The sequence below is a fragment of the Saccoglossus kowalevskii genome, chromosome 13, assembly GCF_978046115.1.
Source record: "Saccoglossus kowalevskii chromosome 13, keSacKowa6.1, whole genome shotgun sequence".
Taxonomy (NCBI): domain Eukaryota; kingdom Metazoa; phylum Hemichordata; class Enteropneusta; family Harrimaniidae; genus Saccoglossus; species Saccoglossus kowalevskii.
This window is the reverse complement of record NC_140653.1, coordinates 4,186,912-4,211,787: the sequence shown is the minus strand read 5'-3', so window position 1 is coordinate 4,211,787 and position 24,876 is coordinate 4,186,912. Positions and strand designations below refer to the sequence as shown.

General features: G+C 34.9%; 1 protein-coding gene across 1 annotated transcript in view; it reads right to left on the bottom strand.

Moving 5' to 3' along the window:
• LOC100375977 (G protein-coupled receptor 54-like) overlaps positions 1-24,876 on the bottom strand; it is a 41,520-nt gene that overhangs the window by 1,574 nt on the left and 15,070 nt on the right. Inside the window, exon 2 of the mRNA XM_078011509.2 lies at positions 1,020-1,155. Within this exon, the coding sequence (XP_077867635.1) occupies positions 1,020-1,155 (136 nt within the window). The remainder of the gene's footprint in view (positions 1-1,019; positions 1,156-24,876) is intronic.

The following is a 24,876-nucleotide window of genomic DNA, read 5'->3' as shown; positions in this document are numbered from 1 at the left end:
GTACATACATCGAGAGCGTTTCTGGCACGAAAAACAAACTGACCTCATAACATTAACGATGAAAAAGTTAGTCTAATAATGAAAAAATATATATAAATTTCAAATCGAATTGTACTGATATGTTTCAATAGCGATGAACAAAAAATAGCTTCGACGGGATGGAAAACGTTTACTTTTGACTTTTGAAATGGGCAGCAAAGCGCAAACAGCAACAGGATACAGTGATCAGCTGAGCATGCTTCGCGGAAAGGCGTATCCCGCACTGTTTCAGATTTGGTCCCATTCACACCTTTGAACAATAGCCGTTTCCAGACCGGTCTATAGAGGGTCTGTGTAGGTAATCTCATATGTTTACATATCGGATAGACCCAATTGCGTTCACGCATAGTACGAAACGTTTTTAGCATGGGATAAGGAACGCCCAATCTTGCTATGAATACACAAAAATCTTCAGTCATTTTAATTATGATTACAAAGTACAGTAACTAGGAAAGTATATGTTTTAGTTCTACGGTTATAAAACAATACCAAAGCAAATTCAGACAGATCGGATTGCAGAATAACAAGTAGCACGGAGTCGCATCGTCAGTTCATCTTTTCTCGAGATCAATATCTCTTAACGTGATCACGTTGATTGACATGTCGGAAATTGCATACCGAAATGAATAATTATGAATATAATAGTAAATCTTCAAAATTAACATTTAAGTTAAGCTTTCGCGCACACTCGTTAGCCCGTTCTAAGGATCCGGACCAGGTCTTAAAACAGGCCAGATTTAATCCGTACTTAGTGTTCTTAGTTCGTGCTAAGAAAACGTGTGTAAAAGCTTAGCACGGGCTATTTGACATCTTAGCACGTGCTAGGGAGCTGTTCGTAAACTCTACTATTGTGTGTATGACGTGCGACCTAGTAATATATGCCCCCCCCCCAACTACAGAATGTGACGTGTGTTCCCAAAGCTAGGTCAGTTCACATTGCTGTAAGTACGACGTGTATCCCCTATGACGTGTATACTCACCTATCCAAATAAGGACATTAACAATGATTGCCATTTTCGGTGTACGATCATGCCTTGAGCGGATTGGTCGACTAATAACGTAGTACCTATCCACTGTCATAGCTGTTAATGTTGCACATGTCGCTTGTACAGACACCTGTAAATAAATGTCGTAATTTTTTTGAGTATGGCTGTTATAATTACGTATAATTACGACACAGTGTTTCTGTCGCTTTATTTTAATAATGTCGCGTTAGAGCAAGGAACTATGAGCCGCAAATCTGACACCACACAAAGGTTACAATTAGAAAACTTTTAAAAAGTGATAATACACCAATCAAAATAAAATAGTGCAAACTGTAAGGAGAAATTAATTAATGCCCACGACATATACAAATATACAATAATTACACAATATGTTAACAAATTTTTAGCACACTATATTGCCAAACAGACGTCTCATATCATTTACAAGTTTATACATGCATCCTAGTTTAGAGACGATAAGATCGAGTCACCTAACAAACTCGTATATAAACTACATTCCTTTGCACATATAATGAGATAGTGACGTGTAGACTCCATAGGTGATTGGTGTGGACATAGTAAGTGAACCTGAACTTATAGACACCGCAGATTGGGTGTGGACATAGTAAGTGAACTTGAACTTATAGACTCCACAGGTTGGGTGTGGACATGTAAGTGAAATTGAACTTGTAGGCTCCAAAGTTTGGATGTGGACATAGTAAGTGAAGAGTATTGTGTAATCCCTATAGTTGGGTGGTCAACATAAATTAGAATGTGTATTTTCAGTGTAAATATAGCGAATGAGCTAGAACGTGTAGACTTAATACGTTGGGTGTGGACATTGTAAACAAACTGAAACTCGCAGACCACATATGTTGGGATGTGTTTATTCGTTGTAGTAGTAGTTTTATGCGTAAATAAATAAGTTATTCATATATGATTATACAATCGTATGACAAAACATATAATTTAATCATCAGCAACAAAACGCAAGTTTTTTTTTTAGATTTTCTTGAACGTTGTGACACGTTCACTTAAATTAATACGTTATCAATCAATACAATGTCGGGGTCAATATACAAAGCATGCAAAGATAAGCAAGTCTGTAAAAAGGTGTCTTTATAGGCACGATTTTCACAGAGAAAACGTTACGTTCATATTAATCGTCTATCGTCCATATATCACTCATTGTCCTTTTGCCGAACGCGCGACAATATGTGACACTTGAGGGCGCACTACCATAAATGTTTCTGAAAAAGGCCAAACACTACAATTGCACATAAATCAAACGCAGTTTATTAAATAAAATATAACACAGTATGACGTAGATGTGTTGACCTAGCTGAGTATTTTGTACCTCGACAAATGCCCAACACACACGTGTAACGCTTGGTTGTTCTTGTATTGGACTTAATAACAGCCTATTAGACATTGTATTTCTTGTAAACACTTGTTTTAAACATAAAGGGGTGACACTCATGTGTGCCTGAATGCCTATATAATCTAAAAACTGTTCATGTTCAATAGAAACAACCATATATCTCATGGAACACCATATGTATACTATGTATTCCGTGGAGCGGCAGGTAAACTCTCCTTCCTTATTAATAGATCACAATGTATTCGATACAAATGACATGTGTCCAGTCTTCTAAATGTTAATGCACACTTGGACCAATATATTCACAATCATATGAAAGTATAATCATTGGTGCTCATTAATTTGTAAGTGTTTTATTTTTTAATATATGTCGGATGGCTTCGCGAGAACAGTTGGAGTAATAATACATAATATTCGAGTCATAATATTTCAGTTCGATATATAGCTTAGAGTACATGTCCTGCCTTTCATGTATCGATGTGCGTTCATGTTTGTGCATTCGTCATATCTAGTTGTTCGCAAGACTGCAAATTCCCTATTTTGACGAACAAACGGATTTTAGAACTTCGGCTTCGTAAAGCTGAAAATTGGAATAGTTGCAGCATATGTTGCTATTTGAAATTGAAACACTTGTTGACGCCAATATATATGCATATGGTATGGTAAAGCATTATGATTTTGTAGGCCTGGGGGAGAAAAAATACAGAAGACATTTCTTACTTTTTGCGATCAAGATTCAGAATTTTTAGAACATAAAAGGTAGAACTCATCTCTGTCCCTTTTCATTTAAATGTTCAGTGAAAACTACATTCCACAGATTGGCCATTCATCAATGGAAAACGTCAATAACAATGATACCGCGTGGTCTACACGACGTTAAGTATACAAGGTCACCAACCTTTCACCTCACTTTACTTAACGAAAGTTACTGAACATATACTAATTGGCGTATAGTTATAACCTTAAACGTTTGTCTGATTTCAATCTTTTAACTACTTGCCTATACACATACATACCCACACAATTATATTGGACTTTGCAGTCCTGTGGGGTCTGTTATCTTTGAATGATGTTGATTGAGTAACAAGAATACTCCTGAAAACAACCACACGTCAAAAATGAAAGTCTGAATTAGACCAAAAGTGTAATCTAGAATGGAAAACAATAGTAGAAATTACAAATAGGGGTTGAACTAAAATCATTTCCTTCCTTTACTCAGTTTTGTGCTATCTTTAATAAATTCCTGTATTTTGTTCTCAGTCGTGCAGAATTTGACTTCTTCTGTTATTAATTCCAGCTTGATTTGTCCTACGTTTTTTCATGTGCATTTGGTTTTTCAATTGTACCATCGCCGTATCCTGTTTTTTATGGTTCACCTCTTAGGTCAACCACCCATGCTTGATGACAATGAGTGGCATGGAAAAATTGGCACCACACGCACAAAGCAGTAAAGTTTTGGTTGATAGATTAAACAAGAGTCAACGACATAATAAAAATAGACAAGAAATGCACATGGAAATTGGATGGTTAGGTTGCTAGACTGCAAATATAATAGCAACAATGTACGGGAATTGAAACAAGAAAAACAGAGGACGATGTTGTAGACAAAAGTACACTCGGGACAGAAAAGAATCGAACAGTATGGAGAGTCGTTAACCAAGCATTGGGGCACATTAGAATAATGGCGATGACCACCTAAAACATGAGGCTGAATGCTGGAGATTCAATTATTATTATTATGTGTCACACAATTCATAAATATATGATAGCTAGCATCTACATATCACTATGATATAAATCTATAACAACTTTGACAACTGACAGTCATATTTTACTGTGTCGTAGATATAGATATACATTTATTACGATGTAAAATATCGGTGAAATCAAACAGCCACACATTACTATGCACTGACTGTATGTCTTGTCACGTGCTCGACGAAACACGTCTTACAATGTATTTACGCAATGCGTGACTGTTATTTTCACATACACATGGGAATGGTGATGAGTAAATGAGACAGAATCTGAACAGTTCAGAAAGAAACTAGTCTAGACCGAATCCATCAGTTTTATAATAGTATCCACGAAAAACCTAGAATCCTCGCCAGACAGCAACGCATTAATTGACAGTGCAATATATATTAAAATCAGCAATAACAACAACGCCCATTTCCTCTTAATTGTTTACTTGACTATGTTTATATTCTGATAAAAACAATGCTTCAATCATTTGTGCAGGATTTCTCGAGTAATGCCTGACTTGAACATTGTGTGACTTATGTTAGAATGCTACACGTGAGTTTTTTTTAACATGTGCTTAGCACATATAGCAGTAGCAATATATCATGTCAAAAATCCACCCACACAATTACAATGAAAACGCATTTGTCAAAAATATTGAAATATTGACAGTTATTTTAATACCTCTAATACCTTGTAAGACACAATACATTTGTTTTTCTCCCCATATGTCATCAAGCAAACTTTGAAGATATTGGGATATATCCGTGCCCCACTGTCCCTCAACAGTGTTGATAACATGCCCTTAAACAAACAAATGCTATTGTCACTGTATTTTATTGTTTGATATTGTCTGAACTGAGTATTCTGATAATAACATGACATATCTAATATGTAGAAATAAAGAAAATGACAATATTGTTATTTTTGGTGTCCTACATTAAATCATAGACAGTATAGTAGGACGTCAATATTTACTTGCTCATTAGAATATTCCAGCCCAGCTTGCGTTGCGCATCCGGCGTTTCACTTTGATGTTTACCGCAGTTGCGCGTCCTTCCTACTATACTGTCTATGATTAAATTGTCTAATTTGCGGGGTAGTTGTTTTTTGAAATCACCATTGTCGAAGACTGTTCTGTAGTCTGACGTCACATTCTCTCACAGTGACTTTTTTCGTGCATATAGTGTATCATTCTCATTTGTAAATTTCCGGCGAAAAAGTAGTAACATTAAATGGAAATGCTAATCATGAAGTAGATTTCTAAGCTCAGCGATTCGTAGGTTCTATAGCCTACATATATTGATATGCGTGTAGTGAAAGTCTTTTTGCTTTCTAATATATTATTATAGTGAAGATTAGATTTCATTCCAATAATTAGACAAACTATTATGTGCTATATAGTATAATACAGTTTAATTTACGTCTAAATCAGCCAGTGTATTTCAGTTGGTGTCAGCATCATTCAAATGTCCGTTATTTCATCCTCAGTGTACACAGCACAGCACAGTGTGTTTTGTGAGTATGTACACTACTAATAATAATGATACTATCAAACTACGAATGAATATTGTATTTAACTTATGACTGGTATCAAGAATCGCGAAAATATTCAGAATTATTGGGAATTATTGGGAAATCGATTGTTTCTCTTTTTCAACCTATACAATTGAAGTGATATACTGTAACGGAATTAGTGACTATGTTCTAAAGGGTCTACTTCGTACACAAATGTGTTTTTTTTTTTATATATTGCATATTGTGACTTTAGGAGATGATAATTACATTGATATGCCACACACATGACGTGTACACAGCGCATGTTATGTTTAAGCAATCATATTGATTTACAGAGTTCTGCAAAGAAAACAGAGGCCAAAACGGAGAAGTGTATTACCGTGTATATGATATATAATTCTATCTTTACGTTCCCCATTGTCATTATACATTTGTTTATGTGGCAATTTTGGCTTAATCAAAATGAAATCAATACGTTATTCTTTTGTTCAGTTGTACTCATTGTTGTATCAAAGTGTCTAAGCAAATAATGCAAGTCAATTAATTTCGTCAGCCAGGATGAATCAAAACAAGAATGCGAATAATATTATTTTCTTTTATTGACTTTTTTATTCACATATGAAAATTTGTGCTTACAACTGGTTTTTAATCCGTGTCGAAAACGTGCACAGAATGGTGGTTTTGTGCACGTTTTCGACACGGCTTATCAGTCACCTCAAGTGCCAAATCCATGAAATAAACAACCAATGTCAATAGAGTAGCCTAGGTGTTAAAAATGGATTAGGTACTGGCAAACCAACTTCTGCATAGGTATGTCTCTAAACGCTTGCTTTCTGGTTGATTTAGTCATCTTTTTTGAACTCAGAAGCCCGCAAAACCTAATATTACATGTGAGAACGAAACAAATCCGTCGAGATTTCCCGTTTTCCCGTAAAAGGGATGCTGGCTGTTCCCTCTCTGGACTCCCTCCCCGCGTATACTAGTACTGGCACTATCATGGATTAGTACCTTCCATGGTACTACCAACTCTAACCATATCCCCATTTGGTGACGCATGTCAAGCTATAAATGAGCATCAATACTCATTCCGCCTAATATTTCGCTTTTATAACATTTTAATCAACAGCATATCGCTTAATTTCCGACCGGAAAAACGACCATGTTTTTATCCCTTTTTTTTCTCACTCGCTTATTAAAAACACTGGCCGCTTGTTCAAACACTGAACACTGGCACATGAGTTGTCGAAATGGTTGTTTTAGTGCTAAAGTTTGTGGATTCAACGAGTATTAACCATTATTTAATTTCGAACGACACTTCCAAACCATCATACTTTGTTTCGTTCGCGAACGTAACTTGAACTGTGACCTCTTGTTATGTGAACGTTCCACAACAAGCTGTTTAGAGCGGGAATGTGTTCCGCTTGAATCCCAGTGCTGCTACCTCGTTTCAACAATATGATTATCGAGACAATTACGTGATACAGGCAATGCTAACTCCTTAGGGCAGAGAGCAGAGACACCAGGAACATATTGATGCCACGGCCATGTATTTAAAATGCGAGCATGCGGACGGGCGATATTTCTGGGTTCGCGCGCTCGAAAAAATAAGCGAAAATTAGTCAACAGGCGGTTGCAAAAGCGATTAAAAATGATAATCGAAAAGCAGAAGCGAGCAGGAGGTTGGGTGAAATTAGTGCTGTACATTCAGGTCCTTTGTAAAAATACGATCGGCCAAGATCTATATCATTCTGAGGCACGCTAGAGACAGACAAAATGCAATTTTAAATATTGACACCGTTCGTATTTTTTACATGTAAATGAGTCAAAAAATAGCGATGATCGATCGAAACAGACTCGTTTTGCAAGTTTTAACGGCTACGTTCTGCTGAAGATGTAAGACTTCACTTTCGGAGTTATTACCGAAGATAATGTACGACAGCAAAAAAACAACAACATTTGGTTACTAGTATGTGAAATAGATTAGCATTCATGTAGGTCCAATCAGTACTGTTGTATCGTTTATTTCGTCAACCGAACGTTACTACCCGGACCTGCACGTCGATTATTATTGCAAATGTCATTTCTTTCTCTCTGGTCAATGAATCCAGAATCAATTGGGTATAAGTACGTTATTTTAGAATGATTTTCATTTGGTTTCACGTGATAGTTAATCTGATTTATCATATAGCATTACAAACAGGAAGTCCTCGGCATGGGTCGGAGTACTAGTATACCCCAGACCACTCGTTTTGATGAATGGTCTGGGTGTGGCTTGTGGGTAACAATGGAAAATGAATTTCGGTGAGGTTGTGATTATTTGGATTTTTGAGAACGGATTTTTACTATTGAAATGAAATTATCACGTCTAAGGGTGAATGGTTAATAGGTGAAATGATGTTAAAAACATAAGTAGTTCATCTTATTGCGTACACCACAACAACAAAGGTTTATTTTTTAACACAGATCTCCAGTCGTTTGGCGTTTGGACGTAACCCCGGAGTTAAACCATAGACAATATAGTAGGAAGGACAAGCAACTCCAGCGATTCTATTGTAGCAGGGTAGACTGGAAAAAATGTTAAGCCGATTTAAACTAACCGTTAACATAAACTAAATGTTTATTTCGATTTTTCGTTAAGGCAGAGATTCAGTTTACCTTACAGGTATTTTAATTAGTTAATTAGACAACCAAGATGACCTCCCTTGTCCACAAAACTATATATTTTTGGAAACCTTATTGTATGAATTTTAAAATTTTGTAAGTATTTTTTTTATGGACACTGTAAACCATAGACATTATAGTAGGAAGGACAAGCAACTCCAGCGATTCTATTGTAGCAGGGTAGGCTGGAAAAAGTTAAGCTGATTTAAACTAACCGTTAACATAAACTAAATGTTTATTTCGATTTCTCGTTAAGGTAGAGATGCAGTTTACCTGACATGTATTTTAATTAGTAAATTAGGCAACCAAGATGACCTCCCTTGTCCACAAAACTATATATTTTTGGAAACCTTATGTATGAATTTAAAAATTGTGTAAGTATTTTTTTATGGACACTGTAGTTTGAAATATGCACAAAAATGTGGGCATCAACATCGAAAATAGCGAAGATTTGCGTTTTCTTGATCGTCACGTAAAAGAAACCCTTTGAAACGCTAACAAAAAACCGAAAATAGTGAAAATAAAATAATAAAGACAATCGTGCCTCATTTATACACAAGTATTCGAGTTATTTTGTTGAAATTATTAATAAAAACAGGGTATAACGTAGGTAGACGTGTATTCAGGCTGAAGGACTGGTCGTGTAGTCAAGATGGTGACAGACGTGAAAACGGAAGACGGAATGAAAGTCTATTAAAAAAAATGCGAGACAGAGAACAACAAAAAACAAGCATAGTCGGTGAAAATAAAAAAAATTGAAGTTTCATGCATCATAACAACTAAAATTCGAGTATTTTGTCGAAAACGGGGTACAACCTTAGACAGGAATTCCGGTTGAAAGAGTGTGAGCTATAGTCAAGATGGTGACAGACGGGAGAACATACGGATTCAAAGTCTGTTTAAAAAAAAATGCGTGGCAGAGAACAATAAAAAACGAGCATAGTCGGTAAACAATAACATAATAAAATGATTCATCCATCATGAAAACAAAAATATTCAAATATTTTGTCGAAAACGTGGTACAAACTGAATATAGCATGTACGGAAACATTACTGCCGTCTGAAACTAACTTATAATTTTATTCAATTAGACAGGAACATATATATTAAAAGTAATATTTACATCTGATAACTATTGTGTGTTCGAAAGATGTGTATTGCGGAAAGAAAACGACTCGTTTGTGAAAAGATACTTGTAGTTCGATACGAAAGTAGTGACATCGCATCGAAGTAAATAACACGTCATTGTTTACTTGCTCATTATAATATTCAAGCCCAGCTTGCGTTGGGCATACGGCGTTTGACTTTGGTGTTACCATGGAGGTAATAATCTTATTACCTCCATGGTGTTACTATACTACTATACTGTCTATGGTTAAACAGGGCCCAAATTGATAGGGAGTAAAACACGGAAGTGGAAGAGCTGTCCATGCATTGACCAATCACACAAGAGCTCACAAACACCAAAGAAATATTTGTTGTTGTACTTAACAAAGGGATTTTACACTAAAATCAATGGAACGTTTATAGGCTTAACATTGGATTTAGATCGTGTTATAATCCAAATCCCCTACTAAGACTTGTAAGCACAAATTTTCATATGCAGATGATACAGTAATGATCACGGCCAACAAGAAAAGCGCAATCACGCTAAACTTGTAGCTAGGCAATAACTGCATGCGTGTCGTCCGACAAAAATGTTGAATTATGATATAGATCATTATCCGACCACTTGCCTACTGTGAGACAATTTAAATCAATTTAATCTTTGAAATTATGTTAATAACCATAATCAGCTTTATTGGCGCTATTAGGCTGACAGAAATGTTTCGTTGCTTGATTATCGAAGACATCATATGCAACTAGACACAAAACAGAACACACGCTCGTAAATGTTGTACTGGCGTTGATGCGAAAAACCTTAGTATGGCGAGGTTGCAGTATATCATATTAGCAGTCATCCGGTGTATTACATGGAGTGTAGAAAAAATGGAAAGATGAAAAACCGCACTTAAAAATGCCAAAATCTAAACCAAAATTTGTTAATGATTATGTAATAACGAGGTATTTTTCCGATCACAGTGAATACCAAATCACCAGATTCAGTTCTTCAAAGGCATATTTCGGTAGCTGTTTTTAAAATCGGTGCTTAACACCGCCAAGTAGGAAGTACGTGTGGAACAGCCTCAGCAAATTAATGATCGCCACCCAAGTTCAAAAAGCAAGATAAAGCTAAAATGGTGTGCTTCTATGTTTAGCGTAGTAATTCGCGATAACAAGATAGAAAATGGGTTTCTTAATGCCTGTGTACGTGTATTACATTAACGCATAGCAAAATAATTAATTGAACTATATGTTCATGTCCGTATATAAGATATCAATGAATGCTTTCAAATATATGCCAACAAGTTTTATCTTTGGGTAGAGCTTTTAGAAACACCCTTCATGCGGTAGACTTATAAGCTTTATTATACGCTTTATTATAGAAAAACCTGAAAACTGAATACTTTCAGGCGTCATATTATATGTGAACCGGCATGTTTTTATTTCATTTTTCTTGGTATATTTCATATTTATATTTATGACAAGCTTATGAGATGAAAATGTTACTGAAATATTACAACACAATGTCGACATATCAAGTATTATGTGTACTTTATTAAATGCAACAACTACGGTATTCGCAAGATATTCGGATCAGAATTGTTTCGACTGATAGCCATACATCGCCGAGCAGTTCCATGGGTTTGGGTGAGATTGTGTTTTTAGCGTTTTATTCGAAATATGAAACAAGCTAAGCACAGGACTTAATCCAAATTTATCGAACAATCCACCACAATAGACATGACTATTGTTTTGATTTTGTCTATTTTGGGTTCTAAAGAGAACACTATATATCAGATTGATTCATATGATATAGTCATCACTACTGACATTGCTGAGAGTGACAGTTCAGGTGATTACCTGTATTATGTTGTAATGTGGACATTGCTTTTCAGGATGTAATTGGATTTGAAAAGACCAATTAGGAATTAGTATGGATTGTTATCAAAGCAAGCATATATCCCTTTGAAAGTAGCGCACTATGAGGCCCATGCCGATGATGAATTACTTTACTGGGCGTAAGGTTAAAGCGCACTGAATTGCCTAAAATTGTAGCTTAATTAGATTCCAATTAGCCAAAGTAGATCTAACTAATTTCGCTTTCTGGTATACTTTGAAAATGAGACTCGGTTTCTGTGATTTGTCGTGTTATTATTCTACATGAATCCCGCATGGATTATTATTGATTTAACATGGTTTAGATTGATAAAAAATCATATTACACTGATGATCTGTCTGTACGTCTGGTTAGAATGAATAATACTAAGGACTATGATTACCACCTACCTACTATGACTTAACGTTCAGTAGTGAAAAACGACATGACTATAAAGCCGTTTACATGAGACACACAACTTGAAACGTTTAACATTTACAAACTACCTGTACAATAATAATTCCCCGTGGTGTATTTTTGTCCATTGCTCTAATGAATGTAGACTTACTATTAAACAATGTAACGGGGTAACCAGGCATTTCCACATTTATTCGATCACTATTTGTATGCTCTTATATGTGCATGTACCTATTACGTATTATAAAATGGTTTCAGGGACGTGTTCGTAAATAAACTATCGTCTTCGTGTGTAAGTGTCCCTCATTTAAATTACGTATGAATATGCAAATCCGTATATCTTTCAAGGAAATCCAAATCTTGCACAATCAGATAATGGTACAATACAATACACAGTGTTAGTGTTAGTGTTATCAGTAATAAAAGATAATGAATTGTACTTGACAATAACCATTTCATTGAATCACTATTTCTTACCACGGGCGTATTGAAGAACGGAACTGATACATCGCTACACGTTGAACCGTGTATACATGGTATAATAGTTAATTTCATTACTAATATACGCAATAATATAACTTTTGAGAATGTACCTATTATGCGTTAATAAATAATTATCAACTAAATTTGATTTACAAAAGGAGTAATAGAGTTTTATATGCTCTGTCTCACTAATACAGCAACATGGTCACATGCATGCATTCATAACCTAATTACCTACAAGACCATCTACGCTAATATAGCAAGTGATTTGACTTACTAATTACAAGAACAGTAAGTTACGATAACAAGAGATCACACGTTACTACAGCATGTGGCGGCATGTTACTATAGCAATGACGGCAAGTTACTGTAACTAAAACATGTGATGGCAATTACCTAAATAAAGTAACTAACTAATATAATGAAAAGTTACTATAACAACTGGGGCCACGTTACAACACCAAGAACAGCTAGTTAAAATAACCAGTAACGGCATGTAAAAGCAAGTAACGGCAGATTAGGAGTCGGTCAATTGAAATCATGGAAGCTAGCTGGAAGACTTGAAAACAAAATACATGACAGAGAGAAAACCAAAATTGCATGCAAACTGTTGCAGGGAACATTCAAGAAAATTGTTCAGATAAAACAACGCGAAACAAATTGCACTGGTCCTCCCTCCATTATTTCGAATGTTTTACCACTTACTATAGCAAGTGCGTGTTACTGTAACAAATGACAGCAAGTTACTAGATCACGCGACGGAAAGTAACTACAGAAAGTGACGAAAAGTTACTAACGCACGTTACTATTGCAATTCAATATAGACGAATTGTTCTCATGTGTTAGTCGATGAGATATACGATACATCACACGATGGACGGACAACGTTCAGGTCTATTTCACATCCTAAAACCAGAATGCCAAACAGCAGAGAAACAATTTATGATTGCTCAAAATTACTAGTAATATAAGACGGGTCCTGTAATGTGTAGTAGCCGGTAGTTTTTTGCTTTTGTTTCCTGAAATTGGATTTTAGTTATTTTAATATGAATATTATTTTCATCAATTCAGTTGAGTTTTACTGCAAAGGTATTGAATGAATCAAATCACACATCAATTTTAATAATTTAATGTAAAACCGATATGCTGTGTCCAAATGAGTTGAAAATGCAACGTTATAATGCCATTGCCTAACATGATATCGTCTAAATGCCAAGCGTCCGTCAACAGATCTACTGGAATTTAATTCCACGTTGCAAACTAATGAATAACATAATTGAAGAGTGTTGATTGTTGTGCCGCGGCGTGTTGGATGTAGTGTTCATAGTGACGTATACAACGCGTGTGAAATACGTTGTTTGTAATACATGAAAAATCGAACACGCGCTGCAAAAGAGTTTCCATATTAAATATTTTATAAATCACATCGATTTATATTTCTGTGAGAACTAACACTTGGAAATTAGCGCTATCAAGGGAATCAGTGTTAAATAATTGGCAAGATTATAATGATAAGGACTTTCGTCAGTTTGGGAATCTCATTTGCACTGAATAATTCAGTATGACAAATCCGAAAATGTTAGCATGAAGTACATTAGCATGAAGATCCAGTCTTCACAGAAATATCTACCTGAAGTGTGCAAACAATTTAATTTGGTTTAAAAATACAAAAGACAAAAGGCTAAATGTATAGTACAACAACCCAATATATTCAAATTATTTCTGCATGTCGAAAACATACCATGTTTAGATTGTGTACTGATTGGAAATATGCCAAAGTTTGATTTATATCTTTTTTGTAATCATTTAGAGTGGTGGCTAATATAATGATGTGAATAAAACAGGCTTTCTCAATGATTCCTTCACTATGTCTAGTATAAATTGAGTAAATGTATCGTTTGACATGACATGGTGTCACTTGCAATGAATCATTATAGTAGTACTGTTAAATACGCCATATAATAGCTGTCGTCTTATAACATGTAGTCCAATATAATAAATGCAGGTTTACGGACATTCGATGTCTTACAATTATTTTTCTTGTTTGTCTTGACTTTACATTGTTATCTTTATCGGACTATTTATTTTATTTTCTTTATTCCGCACTATATGGCCACCGGCCTAAAGTACTGTTACATTTCAAAACTTAAATTACACACGGTCGCTTTAAAATTACAAGATACATATACTTCAAATCATACTTCCATTTCAGTTTCTCTGTAATGAAAACTCTTAAACAAATATTTACCCAAACTTAGTAAAATATACGAGTTAGTACTCTGTAGCAATGCAATGAATTTCATCTTGGTTGGTGGTGAAAAATAATATTTTGGTAAGAATTTTTGTCTAAGTGCTTCATATTTTGGACAAACCATAGTAAAATGATATTCGTCCTCTGTGACCCTGCAACCAAATGGACATAATCTTTGGTCACGTGGAATACCCAATGTTCTACCATTTTCAATTTCTAGGGGATGACAGGAAATTCTAAGTCTAGTTATAGCACATGAATAGATAGGAGTAGCCAACGAAATAGCAGTAAGATATCTTTCATATATTAAATCTTGTTTAAACATGCAATATGTTTGAAGCTTTACATTTTTATTAATTTCTGCACACCAATTCTGTCTAGATATATCAAAACATCTTCTTTTAAATTCACTGAAGAACATCTCGCTATTATCAATTCTTTGTTCATACCAAACATGTCCATAACCAGATGTACATAAAATATTTTTTACTACTAAAGCCCAACACCTAGACTCCCCTTCTGCTCTATGGTATAGATAATTATAACATTCCTTTAAAATGGTTGAGCCATTCTCTTGAATCAGTTTCAGCCAAAATCTGACCATTTCAATATTAACATAGACTCTAACTGAGTGTCTTCCTAATTCACCCCTTACTGCAGCATTGGAAGCGTTGAAACTAACTCTCAATAGAAATTTACAAAACTTATTTTGTACTTTTTCTATGTCAGCTATTACACCCCGCATTCCCCACACACAACTACCGTATAACAAAATTGGCAATATTTTACAGTCAAATACTTTGCATGCAAGATCAGGCTGCAGTCCCCCCAACCTCATAGTGCTTTTCTAGCTCGCGCCGAGATATCTTTCTGTGTTTGAAACCATTTTCCCGAACTCGAAAAAACTATGCCTAAATAATTATATTTTGCTACAATTTCAATTTCTTTACCCCTCAGAAACCATTTTTCATATTTTTTCAGACGACCCCCTTTTCGGAAAACAATTATTTTTGATTTTTTCAGATTAATATTCAGTCTCCATTTTAGACAATAATCCACTAAGTTATTAAGTAATCTTTGTAATCCAACATGTGTGCTGCTGAACAACACCAAATCATCCGCATATAACAAATAAAAAAGTTTTAAAGTATTTATATACACAACTGATTCCCGTCCTTGTTGGAGGGCACTCTTAAGGTCATTTATGTAAAAGCAAAACAGTAAAGGTGAAATAACAGAACCCTGCTGCAGTAATTCCCTTTGGGTTTTTCACAGCAGCCTTAATATTTTGATACATAGAATAAAGTGATTTAAACAGTTTCCCCTTAATCCCAATTTTTGACAACTTATAAAATAATGAACAATGGTGTACTCTATCAAATGCCTTTTCATAATCAATAAAGGCACAATAGAATCTAGCTCCAAGAGTATAAACATATTTTTCTACAAGGGTATAGAGAACAAAAATATTATTCAAAGTTGATTTACCTTTTTGAAATCCACTTTGTTCCTCAATTATTTTATTATATCGATTCAACCAATTACTTAACCTATCACTGAGAATACTTGTGTATACTTTACTTATAGTATTCAAAAGCATTATACTTCGATAGTTTGCTGGGTCATCCCTGCAACCCTTTTTGTACACTGGGGAAATTAGTCCCCTGCTCCATTCTATAGGAAACGCCCCTTGATCAAAAACTTTGTTATATAGACTGTACAACAGATTACAGATGTCTAAAGGTGCAAATTTCCAAAACTCAGAAGGAATTCCATCTGGGCCAGGTGATTTATTAGCCTTCAGTTAATCCAAATTTTTCTTCACCTCTGTCATAGTAATTGGTTGGTTAAATTCTGCTAATTCCAAATCTACATCAGGTATACCAATATTCTCTATATCTAAATCAGTCATATAATCTTCGATTGAAGCGTAAAAATCATTGTAATTTTCATTTTCCACAAGAACCGGGGTAAACAAATTAGTGAAATAATTTGACCATTCTTCCATAGTAATATTTTCTGAAACATTAATTTTATGTTGCTTAAGTTTCTGCCAAAATTTATGAGAGTTTTTCTGTTTAGACAGGTTAATTAGTTCATCCCTTCTGAGCTTTTGAAATTCTGCTTTTTTCTCTTTAATGAGTTTTTGATAGGATTGTTTAGATAGAAGGTAATATTCAAGACTGTTCTGACTTTTTGTATGTCTATAATGATTAAGCGCTTTACTGACAGCACGTTTGGTGACTAAACATTATTTATCAAACCAAAAATTTCGAAAACACTCATTTAACTGTTTTGACTTGCACACCATATCTTTTCCACAAGTATAAATAATATTAGTTAAATTAGTAGCTGCGTCATCTATATTTCCTTCTATCACATTCTCATAAAACTCATGTCTTAGATTTCTAATGCCCTCTGAATTAAAATTATTTCTATAAATATTTGCTTTTTTAGTATCCCATTTTAGTTTGTTCAGATTCTCAGTATTATGATGGACAGTATCAATAGTACTATTTTCATGCTTGGAAGACAGCATCATGGTAGGTTCAAGTGATAGATGGTCTGATTCAATTCTATTACCAATGGAAAAACCCGTAAAATTTGAGAGATTATTTGGGCTTGTTAAAATATAATCAACTACACTAGTGCCTATACCTGAAACATAAGTAAAATTTCCACTCCCTGTTTGTTTAAAGAGTCTTCCATTCACAATTTTAAGATTGGTACTTTTACAAAATTCCAATAACTCCAAACCATATATATTACACTCATTATCCATAGATTCCCTTTGTGGAATATCATTAATAGTAGTAAACACATCACCCATAGGTAAGTGGTTCACATTACAATCAGAACTATCACTTTTATTACCCGTACGACCATTAAAATCTCCCCCAATTATTACCTTACAATCATATTTAGTGGAAAAAGTAACCAAATTATTTTATAACTGATCAAATAAATATGGGTTTATAAAGTTAGAACCTTCAGGAGGCCTATACACACTTGCCACTATTAACACTGGGCTTTCCTTATGTTTAATTAGAGACCATACTGAATAACTATCCTTATATATATATTCAATATCAAATTGAGCAATATTATTTTGATTAAATAGAATGGATATTCCCCCCGAGGCCCTCCCGAATTTCTTTTTCTTTACACCAGCGTTATGTATGGTTTTAAACCCTTCAATTTGAAAATCAAATTGTGAATCAACCCATGTTTCGAGAAGACACACAAAATCAAAAGACTTAACATAGTTCAAAAAATCAGTGTCTAATAGTTTTCTGTATAAACCATTGATATTTCAAAATAAAAATTTGAAATCTGTGGTTTCACACCTAGCAACTGCATTGTCAAAACTCGGGCTTTGACCTCCTTCCTATCGGACTACTGGTACAAGTGAAACGATGTAAAACATATCAGCACACTAAGATACAAACGATCGTTTGTATTTTAGTATTGGTATGTTTACCGTTTCGGTGCTGCACCTATTGAGGGCGTTTTACACCTAAATTATTCCTAGATTAAATTATACTTTATATTATTCATGTACAACATTGCATATTTAGAGTGTTCTAAAAATGCTGATAAATTCAATTCAATTCTAATAACCCCGAGAGTACTCCTACAGTGCCAGGTCTAGTCCCACGTCGCCACGTCTACACACGCTCACGTTCACATGGCCACATCTCTTATATTAGCGTCACTTCTATTCGTACAGCCCCACATTCAATAACACCAAGTATATTCGTACTGTGACGCCCAAACTCTTACAGCACCACGTCTACCTTGATAAAACTAGGGCTACTCTAATATCACCAAGTCTATTCCTACAGCGCCGCCTCAACTCTTAGTAGTCTTCCATGACAGAGTCACGTTCACCGTCACACCGAAACGTCAACTTCCACAGTGTCACGTTATTACCGTTTGTTTCGCGGCTGTAGAAGTAGGAAGTAGAACACATACTAACCTTTTAAATATCTGTGTGGTTTTGTTTCTTGTGTGCATGAATCGGATATTAGTAAAAGAATTATTTTTTTCGCTGACAACAAAATCAATGTTTTCAATCATACCGTTTGTAATACCATGTCTTATAGAACTGAATATCATATAACTATTATAATTAATACGCAGGCATGGAATTTATAATGATTTATCTATGATAAATATACATCTAATGTGAAGTGATGTGATGTATTAAATAAACACGTTATTAGTAGAAGATTTATATATACAAATTACCTTTACTTGAGTAGATACTTAGAAGTTCTTAATATTCAAAATCATAATTAGTGTCAATTGATCTATATTGTATTGGTGGTGTAATGTTTACTTAAGTAAGTGCTGTAATATCCGTTATTTTTTATTAAAGCCGTGACTAAACATCACTTTCCGTTGAATATCGTTTCGCCATTCAACGGACATTGATTTATAGTTCACTGGTCCCAATATATTACATAAACTACTTTCCTCAATTGATTACCAATACTTTTGATCGTTAGTTTGAGAGAGCAACAAAATATCTCTGGTGAATTATAGATTTGAATAGTTGTATTGAAATTTATCATTAAAAATACGCTTTGTCCAAAACGTCTGCTTATTTTGAATAATTCTCAAGGACATAACCATTTGCTACATAATATATTTACCTGTCCTAGCAGCTTTCTTAAAAAAAATGAACACATATGTGACTGGTCATGGCATAGTAAAATATACTGCGTTCTTGTCAAAAACGCATTTCCCTTATCTGCCGATCAACGTCATCAGTCGTATCAAATAGCAAACCAAGTGACTTCAATTATTGTCTCGTCCACGGTAATTGTATTGGGAACGTTTCAGAGATAAGGGTAGGGTCACTAACACATACATTCTTTTGCAAATGTAAAATTATACTTCTTTTGAGCTTTCGAAAGACAAACCACCGAACGTTATATATGTGGGCAACAGCCTTCGTCAACACGGCTCTTTGGTATAGCGATTATTGACATGAAAATCCCTACTTGCTTAAAATTGTTATAAAACAAAGATACAACATTCCGTAAAATTCCATGCCCGGAATACGGGCTGCAACTACCAACAACTGCCAAGTTACTCCAGTGGTTCACCCAACAGTCCCTCTATCACCGGTCTGGAAACGCTTAGTATTCTATTGTACTAACCCTCGGAACGGGCAAATAAATCGTTGACACCTTACGCCAAGTTATCCTGAAAATAAACTCCCATTGATGTAGTCGTGCATATCATTAACCCACTGAAAGTTACCATGATACTTAGCGATTTGGGTCATTGCGCATGCGTCATTACCAGCACACCGATCACAACATTACCATGTGGAAGGCTTACGGCGATTTTGTCGAATTCGACGATGACAACATTGATTGGGATTTTGTTTTAAAAAACGTCATTGAGGAAGAAATCCATGAAGTGCATAAAGATAAACCATGTAGTTCAACCAGTGCCGAAAACATACCGGAGAAACCTTTTACGAGGCTTGATTGCCACGCCCACAGGCTTGTCAAAACTCCACAACTGCTGTCTGAACGTAAACAAAATTTGTCTATGAAATTAAACTCTTTATTACATCCCAAACAGAATTAAACCACCCCCATTAGTTTCAGGAGTAGATTCTTTAATCACCAAATAAAAATGGAATTGGAGAATCACCCCATTCCCTTGTAATCGGAACAGAAACTAGCGTTACAATTATACGACTGGGAGAATGATGTGATCCAAAATGGTGCCGTCGTAAATACAATGATCATACATCTTGTGACATTAAACAGTATTTCAATTGATTGTGTTGCCGATATACATAGTTGTTGCAATTAATATGCCTGAAAAACAAAATAAGCAGAAACAAAAATTACCGAAGTAAAATGTGTACAAATTCGTAACTGGGAGCGGCCATTTTGTTTTTAACAACACCGTTTACTTCTTAAAAATAAGTGTCATTTTTTTTAACGAACAATCATCAAAATCGTATATTCAACATGACCATTGTGCTAAACGTATTTCAAATCTACCAAAAACACAAATGTTGTCATGTTGTCAAGAATGTACAGTTAATGAGAGGAACAGAAAAAACGAGTCAGTTTACAAGCCACAACACAGTCCCTCTATTACAAAAGGTGAAAAAGACATAATTTCACACAAGAAAACGTAGAGCATCAACATAATGTATACAACGAAACTTACTCTCCTTAAAAACAAAGACGTTACGAATCAACTTTGGTAAAAAATATTTGTATAAGGTATCGAATATGTTCTGGAAACTTTAAAAAATAGATCACAGCACTGAACGCGATGTATCTCGAAGCTATCAACAGTATAGTACCGCGCTTCGCGGAGAGTCGTTACAAGCGTTAGCCCACTAATCCCGCCGATTCACACGTAAAACAATGGGCGTTTCCAGACCGGTGATAGAGGGACTGTTTTCACCCTAAGATAACAAATACCATTTAGGGCAATATAACAAACGGCATGATCGGCAACTACTAGTATATACGCTAGGGACAGGGACTGGAAAATATGTGTACGTACTACTTCAAACATGATCACGTGATGGTTACCGCGATGGGTTTATGTGCTGTAACATCACTTGACTACGACCTAACTGATTTACATCACAGCTGTCGCTAATTGGGGAGTCACGTGACCGCCGTGAATACACACGGCACGATTTGTTGTCCATTTCTCTCGTAGGTATTTTGATCTGCCATAACTGTTTTTTTGTATGTGTCAACATACGTCAACATGTGTCAAACTTGAAACGTCAACAAGGTTACGGTATGAGGCAACTAACATCCACTGGTCAATTACATTGTGACTGAAATCAGACATAAATACTATGCATTCTATTTCACCTATATGGAGAATATTTGTCAAGACGTAATTAGAATTATACAGTAAGTCAATATAAACAGGTCAGAACGGGGTCTTTGCCGTTTAGAAATACCTTGGCAATCAATTGAATGGATGGATCGATAATTTTTGATAATTCGATTCAGTAGATCGCTGGACATAATCTATATGGCGTTTAGCATGTGCGGTGATTAATCAGAGGTCATAAGTAGTTTTAAAAATAACATATTAAAACTATACAGTCTATTTTATAAGGAGCGTAGTTATACAGTATATAGTTCCGACTACACAGTGTTTTCCGTGTGATCAAAAGAACCGCTGCAATACGAACGTCCGTTGACAGTAATCCGCCATCGTTTAATACAGTGACCAAACATATCATTCACTTCGAAGTGAAATAGTTGCGGTTTTACAGTGGAGAATGTAATTAAAATAAAAGGCCTACCGGGACTTGGACTGCAGATGGTTACTCTAAAAATAAAGAGTCCCAGCTTGCCAAGTCGCCACGGGAAAAGACAAACACAACACTCTCTTTGCTGCTAACGTAAACAATATGTTTAATATGGTGCACAGATTAATGAATGTATCGTTGTGTGTCCATGGTTACCATAGACCACGATGTATGCATGATTCATTATCACCGGAAACATAAGGAACAATCAAAACTGACTTGTCGGATGTTATCTTGCTGTGTACATGGCACATAATGAATATTTGTTTATTGTTAAGCTGTGCATGCAATATGTCCCTGCGTGCTTAAAGTCACGTGAGTTAATCGCGGCAGCTAAATCCGGAGGGGGTGCTGCTTGAGTTTCCAGTATGTACGCTCTGAATTTAGAGAAGGAAGTGGTATATTTTTTCGAAATTCGCGAGTACGCCATAAAACCCCAAAATACTGACAGATATTTCTTGGTTTTAAATGAGTTGCTGAGTTGACTGAAGTTCTAACTGAATCAAGCACACCAAATGCACATAGACATTTGGACAGAACGAAAAGACAGCATATCTTCCTGGTGTTTTTCTAAAAAAAAGGGTGTTTTGGTTTTTCGAAAAGTCACAATTTTATTGAAAGGGGGATTATTTTTTTTAAATATCAATGATAAGGGGTTGTCTTTGATTTTGTAGAACACTAAACCAAGTGCCCCGGAAGCTGAATAAGAGTGACAGTCAACGTTGTTTACTTCATGGATGATCATAGAACGTTTATTATATATATTACAAATTTCCTGCATAAATAAAGCTTCTAGACAGAGTATTTGTTTGGATGTTTAGGGGACTCGTTCTGTTTACCTCCTTTCGCCCCGTAGACTTGTATTGTAATCACTTCAACATTTTAATCTGTTGTTGGTAGCCCGAACATAGTATATGAATACAATAATCACTGTACAGAGAGTACAATCGACCCACTGCTAAATATACAGTCACCAATATATGCTAGGATATGTTGCAGAAAAAATAATGTTTGGAAATAAATTGACTGGAAAAGGATACCGGGAAAGAAATAAAACGATTTATTTCTATCTGACATATTGAGTTGCAGACAAAGCGATATGTTCAATTGGAAAATTTATATTGGCATATTTTGAGTAAATCGACTGATAATTAAAACTGTTGTAAATTGGATTTGCTTATCTATGGGTATGTCTCGAATTTACAATCAACTTACACTGCAGTTAGACACACATTTGGTAAACGCCGCATAGCAGATTTGCATTGTTTTTCCTAAGAGTTCATCGATGATGTGCAAAATCTATGTTGATACTATATATTTAATTACATAGTTTGTTATAAAATTAACCGTCTCCTATAGCAATAGTTGTGTATTGTTATGTAGCAATATACTGTATAGTGTACGTACCACTGCTTTAGACGTAATCCTTAAGATAAATGAAATGAATAAATAGTATTATTATACATTTGTCGCCGTAACTCCTTTAACGCGGGGGGGGGGGGGGTCGTCACCTGCGCATGCGTCAGATTGCCATAGCATGTCACTGTTTACAAGCGTCTACCCGTGAGTATTTTCATCCTACCATATTAGAAAATGCGCATTCCAAATATGAAACAAGAGAACTGGTGATGGCTGTGAACCATAACTGCCTCAGCACAAAGGCTGTTGTGCAATACCAGGGAATGTAAAGGGAAATGTATTGTAGTGTTACCTCTGTGTAATTTACAATATATCTGAATTAACCTTCACTGTTAAGGACAATATGGGAGTAAACGCAAGTCTACGCAAATTTTGCGAAATAGTAGTTAGTTAGAATTACTAGACATTGTGGGATATAAAGAAGTGGCCTATTAACCCATGAAACATACTCGCACATATCCGTACATATCATCCTGTCTTATTGTGTGAGCAAAGCTGTCATGTACACAATCATAATAACTGGAAATGGTTTTACAAAAAAAAAGTGTTATTACTGTAAATAATTATGAACAATAAAAACTGAAATTTAGAAAAACTATGAAAAAAAAATAATGAAAGTCTGTGATTTTCTGTACAGTTTCCAGGAAATTATTAACTGAACCATAACATTTATAAAAAAAAAGCACAGTGCTGAGATTCACTTCGAGTATATCAGAAATATAATCTTACAATTGCATACGAGTCGTCAAAACGTACAGTTTGGTGACATAAGTCAAATTTTGTATAGTTCAATATGCATACAACCACCCATATACTAGTACATTTTGACAATAAACCCCTCTTTTTACATTGTGCAAATACAAACAAGACATTAAACCTTCCTGACAGTGACATGTAAGCGTTGTATAAACCCGAATGAAAAGTCTTGAGTCACGGCGAATACTTCTATCGAGTAGCCCATATAAAAATCTCTTCAACTAGCCTAGGGTAATCATTAATTAAATAATATTAATTTTATTAACACTTACACAATCCCCGGAGGGATTGGCAATGGCTACCAATGTTTAAGTAAGAATACAATGTTTAAAAAAATTAAATAAATAAAATAAAATAAAATAAAAACATACAAAAAACTAAGCTAATACATTACTGTAACAGAGAAAGAAAATATTAAGACTAAATGTTTTTCAAGTTATGGTCACTGAGGCGGAATTATTTAAATTTTTGCGCATCTCAATATTGTGCATGGTAAAAAGGTAGGCTTCAAAAGCAAAATTGTCTTTTAATTCTCTGTTTGTTCTTAATTTATTTATATTTCGTTTTGTTTTGATCGATTGTCGTTTTGTAATTCACTTTTCCAAGTTGATATAAATGATGTTTGTATATTTTTAGTAATTTGTCCTAATTGCCTTGCAGTTAGAATTCCATTGTTGTCAACCAGGTTAGACTGGTTGATGTTATTCAAAAGGGAGTCTACCATTTACTATTAATTTCCTAATATTAATAATTTACTATTAAACTCAAAAACATCGTAATGTTATTACGTCTACACCAGGTAACACCAATTAAAACCAACATCGATTTAGAATTACTGTGGCCAATGACATTAACATTTGCTCTTCCATAAAGCAGCAGTTTCCCTCTTCTAATAATCAAAACTACTCTTGATACCATGGA